The following is an 8,533-nucleotide window of genomic DNA, read 5'->3' as shown; positions in this document are numbered from 1 at the left end:
TTGTCCTGTTGGAACACCCAAATGCGCCCAAGACTCAACCTCCGGGCTGATGATTTTAGGTTGTCCTGAAGAATTTGGAGGTAATCCTCCTTTTTCATTGTCCCATTTACTCTCTGTAAAGCACCAGTTCCATTGGCAGCAAAACAGGCCCAGGGCATAATGCTACCACAACCATGCTTTACGGTAGTTATGGTGTTCCTTACCTTTTCTCCTCCAAACATATTGCTGGGTATTGTGGCCAAACAGCTGTATTTTTGTTTCATCTGACCACATAACTTCCCTCCACAAGGTCTTATCTCTGTCCATGTGATCAGCAGCAAACTTAAGGTGTCACTTCAAGAGCAAGGGCTTTCTTCTTGCATGGTAGCCTCTAAGTCCATGGCGATGAAAAAAAACTTGACTGTGGACACTGACACCTGTGTTCCAGCAGCTTCCAATTCATTTGGTGGTTCTCGGTTGACTCCTAATCATCCTGACCAATTTTCTCTCAGCAGCAGGCGATAGCTTGCGCTTTCTTCCTGATCGTGGCAGTGACAAAACTGTGCCATGCACTTTATACTTTCGAACAATTGTCTGCACGGTTGTTCTTGGGGACCTTAAGCTGCTTTGAAATGGCTCCAAGTGACTTTCTTGACTTGTTCAAGTCAATGATTTGTTTTTACTGATCTGTGCTGAGTTCCTTTGACTTTCCCATTGTCGCGTTTGTCTAATGACTGCATCACATGAGCCCTATTTCAACAGGTGTGGTCAATCATAATCACTCACCTGAACTTAAGAGGCCATGCCATAATAAAGCTGATTGGATTGTGACTTTTCTACATCACCAAAATTGATCATGTATGTTGCTGTAACAGTGCAATACGTTTTCATAACATGGTCACTACTGCCTACTTTGTCTTGTTCTATTCTTATTTTACTGTTATATTGTTATTCCCATTGTTTTTATTCTTTTTGTATTATTTCTCTATTTTGTTTCCTTTTAAACCCCCATTATTTACTTTTTACTTTTTTCTTTAAATTGATCTCAACTCTGTACACTGCTGCTGGAATTTTAATTTTCCTGAAGGAACTCTCCTGAAGGAATCAATAAAGTACTATCTATCTATCTATCTATCTATCTATCTATCTATCTATCGATCTGTATGTATACATGTTCAGTTGACCCATAATAAGTTCATAAAAGAACCCAACTTCACGAATGTTTTAAAATAAAATGAACTTTTATTAATTTATGATTTATTTTAAGCCAACAGAGAAGAATGTCATTGTTTATTTTTTTAAAGTTTTTTTTGTACCTCACTTACACCACAAGGTGTCACTCTTACTTTGCTTTTAGGTAGATTTTCGTCACTAAATGCCACTCTCTTTTTGCCACTAGAGGGAGCCAAATGACTGCAAAATAGTGTTTTTGCAAACAGTTCTGTTGCTATTATTGCCTCTATTTGCATACAAATCCTAATTTAATTTGATTATGTTAATTTATAAGCATGTATGCATATAATAAAGAGCCAACAAATGGACGTACAGTGGATTATCTGATGCATGTGTGTGTGTGTTAAGGTTTTTAGTGACGTACTAGACTAATCCTCCCCCACACTAGACAGTTTGATTCCTCCTCTGTCTTTCTTTTTATTCCTCCAGGGTGGCAAATCTTGAAATATGCATAGAATATTACTGATAATGCTGATTAAAAGTTAAGCTACTACACCTTTGACCTTTCCTATTGAGTGACTTAATGCAGTTTCCTAAATTAGAAAAAAAAAAAGTGGCACATGTCACAAAGTGGAAGTCTTAATTACCTTAATCGGATTGTATTTTTATGTCTAGCATTAATTGGGGTCATGTTATGTGAAGACAAGGAAGGGAATTTGACTGCTGAATTATTCTTCTTCAACTCATAATATTTAGATATATATGTTATTTTAAAGGATAAACGTTTTGTCACCTAAAAATTTAAGAAATCCAGCAAAAATAACCAATTTTCTGTAGGCCAATTATGTGAACAACTATAATAAAAATGGAAAGTGTTTGTATGTTTGCTATGTCATCCACTACATCATAAATAAAATACATTTCAAGTGTATTAGTAATTATTAATATTGTTCAATAAGCAATGGAAAACTAAAATACAATTTAAAGTAAAATATATCATGTAAATATACTAAAAATAAATTAAAAAAATATATATTTTTTTACTATTTATCCAAAAGATGACCATGTGAACCATTAAAATACAAATTATACTTTATGTTACAATAAATAAATACACTTATTTATTAAAAAATAATTAATATTTTTAAATTAATAAATTAATTTAAAAATACTAACTAGCAAAGGGAACTGTTAAAAATTAAATGAATGTAAAAAAAACAAAAAAACAAAAACAGCTGTATGTTAACTATGGTGACCACTACTTTAATAAATCAAATAAACACAGTGTATAAAAAATTAAGCTCAATTGAAGTTTAATCAATCATTAATTAATCAAATAGAAGATTTATGAAAAAATAATTTCACCCAAATTATACAAAAAAAAATTAATTAAATTATACTAAATAAATGGATCCAATAAATAAAAAGTAAATTCACCTAAATGATATTTTCATACATTTAGCAAACTGTTATTAAATCAAATAAAACCACATATAAAAAATAATTTCAATTAAATTATACTTAATAAATGAATCCAATATACAACAAGTAAGTTCACTTAAATTATAATTAATCCATTTAGCAAACCATTATTAAATCAAATTAAACCATATGTAAAAAAATATTTCAATTAAATTATACTAAATAAAAGAAAGTTCACCAAAAATTATAATTCATCCATTCAACAAACCATTATTAAATCAAATAAAACCATATATTAGAAATAATTCCAATTCAATTATAGTGAATAAAGTAATCCAATATATTAAAAAAAGTTAACTTAAATTAAACGTAATACATTTAACAAACCATTATCAAATCAAATAAAACCATGCAAAAAACATATTTAAATTAAACTACACTAAATAAATGAATCCAATAAACAAAAAGTTCACTTAAATCATAATAAATACATTTAAAAAACGATTATCAAGTTAAATAAACCATGTATAAAAAATAATTTTAATTCAATTATACAAAATTAATGAATCCAATAAATACAAATCAATTTCGCCTAAATTATAATTAATCCATTTAACAAACCATTATTAAATCAAATAAAACCACATATAAAAAATAATGTCGATTAAATTATACTAAATAAATGAATCCAATAAACAAAAACTAAGTGCAGTTAAATTATAATTATTAAATTTAACAAACCACATGTAAAAAATAATTTCAATTAATTAAACTAAATAAATTAACCCATTATATTAAAAATAGGTTCACATAAATTATATTCAATGCATTTAACAAACCATTATTGAATCAAATAAAACCATACATAAAAAATATTTTAATGAAATTATACTGAATAAATGAATCCAATAAACAAAGAGTAAGTTCACTTAAATTATAATTAATACATTTAACAAACCATTATCAAGTTAAATAAAACCATGTATAAAAAATTATTTTAATCCAATTATACAAAATAAATGAATCAAATAAACAAAAAGTAAGTTCACTTAAATTATAATTAATCCTTTTAACAAACCATTATTAAATCAAATCAAACCATACTTAAAAAAATAACATCAATTAAATAATACTAAATAAATGAACCCAATTAACAAAAAGTAAGTTCAGTTAAATTATATTCAATGCATTTAACAAACCATTATCAAATGAAATAAAACCATATACAAAAAATAATTTAAATGAAATTATACTAAATAAATGAATCAAATAAACAAAAAGTAAGTTCACTTAAATTATAATTAATCCTTTTAACAAACCATTATTAAATCAAACCAAACCATACTTAAAAAAATAACATAAATTAAATAATACTAAATAATTGAACCCAATTAACAAAAAGTAAGTTCAGTTAAATTACAATTAATACATTTAACAAACCACTATCAAATTAAACAAACCCACATATAACAAATAATTTAAATTGAATTATACTAAATAAAGTAACCCAATATTTTAAAAATAAATTCACTTAAATTAAATGTAATACATTTAGCAAACTATTATTAAATAAAAAAAAACATACATAACAAATGTTTCAATTAAATTATACTAAATAAATGAATCTAATAAAAAATGTAAGTTCACTTAAATCATAATTAATACATTAACAAACCATTATCAAATCAAATAAAACCTTATATTTAAAAAAAATTCTATTAAATTACACTAAATAAATCAACCCAATATATAAAAAGTAAGGTCACCTAAATTATATTTAATACATTTAACAAACAATCCAATAAAACCATTTAAAAAAAACAACTAAATTATACTAAATAAATTAATCCAATACATAAAAAGCAATTTCATTAATAAATTTAGCAAACCATTATTAAAAATATATAAATCCATACATAGAAAATAAGTTCAATTAAATTGTATGAAAAATTATTATTCAATTGAATTAAATATCCATCCATCAATCCATCCGTCCATCCATTTCCTACCGCTTGTCCTTTTGGGGGCGGAAGGCGGTGTACACCCTGGACAAGTCACCACCTCATACGTATATAATTTTTTACCTATATTACAGATTAAGAAATACAATTAAATACATTTCCAAACTAAATGTGAATGTGTTCTATGCATATTAGAGATGGACATTTAAAAGGAAAATATTCTCCTGATTGAAATACGGGAAGCAAACCCCCCAAAAAACCCAAATCAAATTAGAGAGCACAATTTGTTGTTTTGTGTCCCGCCCAAATAAAAGTCTTGTTTCTACATTTCTGAAGACTTTATTGGCATTTTCCAGGATATTAGATCAATATGTCGCAGTGTTGGCTCACAAGAACATGAAAGACAAAAAAAAAAAAAAAAAAAAAAAAGAAAAGGTGGCACTATTGCAGACGGAGTGAGCTACTGTACTTCCTGTACATACATACTGTACTTCCTGTTCATATTTACTGTACTTCCTGTTCATATTTACTGTACTTCCTGTTCATATTTACTGTACTGTACATGCGTGTTGTACACAGCATGCCGCATTCTTCTTCAACTACTGACGACACGCATGATTCATGGAGATAAAAACACGAGGAGGCGGGGGAGAAAAAAGTCTTTCATGGCCAATAAAAATGTCAACTTGAAGGTGACATTTCAAAATAAATGCATCGGAAGAGTCCGACATGACAACAACATCTTTGTTTCATCCTTTATGAGACATCACTTTGTACCGGAAGAGACGACACAACTAAAAGTGTGGATGTACACAACTAGCATGTGTGAAGGGACGACAACACCATGCACCGTGATGAGATCTGCAAAGCTCCTACACAATAAAAGCATGGCGCCCGCGGGCCAACAAAACAAGCGCGGGGGGGGTGGGGGGGACACATGTTGTGTGTGTGTGTTGTGTTGTGTTGTGTTGTGTAGTTGTACCGGGACTGTAGTGTGTGAGGGGAGGGACACTTCACAGAGTTTAGCCACTGCCCAACATCTTTGTCGCTCGCTGGTTGGCCTCGTCGATCCTGGTCTTGTTGGAGTCCGCCTGCACACCACACACACACACACACACACACACACACACGCACACACGATCTTAGAACAAGTGCACAACTGTTCTAGGGTCAAACTGTGGCCAGTTTTAACAGGAGAGCACTCCTGTCATTTATACAGGATCTTTGACTGGCCTTTAACTACAGGATCTTAGACTGGCCTTTTCACATTGGTTGCTTAAAAACAGCAAAGAACTTCTGTTACATATGTAGAGGATCTTTGTTTTGTGGCAGTCGGTCCTTTAAAACATGTAGATAACGATAATGTCACATGTAGAGGATCTTTGATTTGTGTTACTACAGTAGGTCCGTAAAGACAGCAGAGAGCCCTTGTCAGATATACAGGATCTTTGATTTGTGTTCCAACAGTAGGTCCTTAAAAACAACAGAGTCCCCGTCATATTAAGATGATCTTTGTTTTTTTGTTCCTAAAGTGGGACCTTAAAAACAGTGAAGGGTTCCTGTCCTATACAAAATATCTTTGATTTGTGTTCCTACATTAGGTCCATAAAACATAAGAATGCTCCTGTCATATATAAAGGATCTTTGTTTTGTGTCAGTACATCTATAAAAGGTGTAGACAATACTCATGTCACACGTAGAGGATCTTTGATTTGTGTTCCTACAGTAGGTACTTAAAAATAGCAAAGAACTCCTGTTACATATATAGAGGATCTTTGTTTTGTGTCAGTCGGTCTTTTAAAAAGTGTGGATAACGCTAATGTCACATGTAGAGGATCTTTGATTTGTGTTCCCACAGTAGGTCCGTAAAGACAGCAGAGAGCCCTTGTCAGATATACAGGATCTTTGATTTGTGTTCCAACAGTAGGTCCTTAAAAACAACAGAAATCTCCTGTCATATTTTAGATGATCTTTGAATTGTGTTCCTACAGTAGGTCCTTAAAAACAACAGAGTCCCCGTCATATTAAGATGATCTTTGTTTTTTTGTTCCTAAAGTGGGTCCTTAAAAAGAGCGAAGGGTTCCTGTCATATACAAAATATCTTTGATTTGTGTTCCTACATTAGGTCCATAAAACATAAGAATGCTCCTGTCATATATAAAAGATCTTTGTTTTGTGTCAGTAGGTCTATAAAAGGTGTAGACAATACTCATGTCACACGTAGAGGATCTTTGATTTGTGTTCCTACAGTAGGTCCTTAAAAATAGCAAAGAACTCCTGTCATATATAAAATATCTTTGATTTGTGTTCCTACATTAGGTCCATAAAAGATAAGAATGCTGCTGTGAAATATAAAGGATCTTTGTTTTGGGTCAGTAGGTCTATAAAAGGTGTAGATAACGCTCCTGTCATTAGTAAAGGATCTTTGATTTGTGTTCCTATAGTAGGCACTTAAAAATAGAGAAGAACTCCTGTTACATATATAGAGGATCTTTGTTTTGTGTCAGTCGGTCTTTTAAAAAGTGTGGATAACGCTAATGTCACATGTAGAGAATCTTTGATTTGTGTTCCAACAGTAGATCCTTAAAAACAAAACACAGAGCTCCTGTCACATTTAGATGATCTTTGATTTTTTGTTCCGACAGTCTGTCCTTAAAAACAGCAAAGGGCTCCTTTCATATATAAAATATCCTTGATTTGTGTCCCTACATTCCCATAAAACATAAGAATGCTCCTGTCATATATAAAGGATCTTGTTTTTGTGTCAGTAGGTCTATAAAATGTGTACATAACACTTCTGTCGTACATGGAGGATCTTTGATTTGTGTTCCTACAGTAGGTACTTAAAAATAGCAAAGAACTCCTGTTACATATATAGAGGATCTTTGTTTTGTGTCAGTCGGTCTTTTAAAAAGTGTGGATAACGCTAATGTCACATGTAGAGGATCTTTGATTTGTGTTCCTACAGTAGGTCCGTAAAGACAGCAGAGAGCCCTTGTCAGATATACAGGATCTTTGATTTGTGTTCCAACAGTAGGTCCTTAAAAACAACAGAAATCTCCTGTCATATTTTAGATGATCTTTGAATTGTGTTCCTACAGTAGGTCCTTAAAAACAACAGAGTCCCCGTCATATTAAGATGATCTTTGTTTTTTTGTTCCTAAAGTGGGTCCTTAAAAAGAGCGAAGGGTTCCTGTCATATACAAAATATCTTTGATTTGTGTTCCTACATTAGGTCCATAAAACATAAGAATGCTCCTGTCATATATAAAGGATCTTTGTTTTGTGTCAGTAGGTCTATAAAAGGTGTAGACAATACTCATGTCACACGTGGAGGATCTTTGATTTGTGTTCCTACAGTAGGTCCTTAAAAATAGCAAAGAACTCCTGTCATATATAAAATATCTTTGATTTGTGTTCCTACATTAGGTCCATAAAAGATAAGAATGCTGCTGTGAAATATAAAGGATCTTTGTTTTGTGTCAGTAGGTCTATAAAAGGTGTAGATAACGCTCCTGTCATTAGTAAAGGATCTTTGATTTGTGTACCTACACTAGGCACTTAAAAATAGCAATGAACTCCTGTTACATATATAGAGGATCTTTGTTTTGTGTCAGTCGGTCTTTTAAAAAGTGTGGATAACGCTAATGTCATATGTGGTGGATCTTTGATTTGTGTTCCAACAGTAGATCCTTAAAAACAAAACACAGACCTCCTGTCACATTTAGATGATCTTTGATTTTTTGTTCCTACATTAGGTCCTTAAAAACAGCAAAGGGCTCCTGTCATATATAAAATATCTTTGAGTTCCTTCATTAGGTCCATAAAACAAAATAATACTACTCCTGTCACATATAGAGGATCTTTGTTTTGTGTCAGTAGGTCTATAAAACGTGTAGATAATGCTCATGTCACACATAGAGGATCTTTGATTTGTGCTCCCAAAGTAGATCCTTAAAAAGGGCAAATAACTCCTGTTATATATAGAGGATCTTTGT

The 8,533-nt window shown here is 31.4% G+C and overlaps 1 protein-coding gene across 2 annotated transcripts in view; it reads right to left on the bottom strand.

Annotated features, from left to right (window-relative positions):
* Positions 1–4,914: 4,914 nt before the first annotated feature.
* The window catches only part of LOC133536011 (synaptosomal-associated protein 25-A-like), a 114,449-nt gene continuing 110,830 nt past the window's right edge, over positions 4,915–8,533 (bottom strand). For both annotated transcript variants that reach the window (XM_061876181.1, XM_061876171.1), the window contains exon 8: positions 4,915–5,626. In XM_061876181.1, coding sequence (XP_061732165.1) covers positions 5,558–5,626 — 69 coding nt within the window. In that variant the 3' untranslated portion in view covers positions 4,915–5,557. The remainder of the gene's footprint in view (positions 5,627–8,533) is intronic.

This window comes from Nerophis ophidion, linkage group LG02 (assembly GCF_033978795.1).
Source record: "Nerophis ophidion isolate RoL-2023_Sa linkage group LG02, RoL_Noph_v1.0, whole genome shotgun sequence".
NCBI lineage: Eukaryota > Metazoa > Chordata > Actinopteri > Syngnathiformes > Syngnathidae > Nerophis > Nerophis ophidion.
Note: the sequence above shows the minus strand (reverse complement) of the source record. Positions and strands in the feature narration are given on the sequence as shown.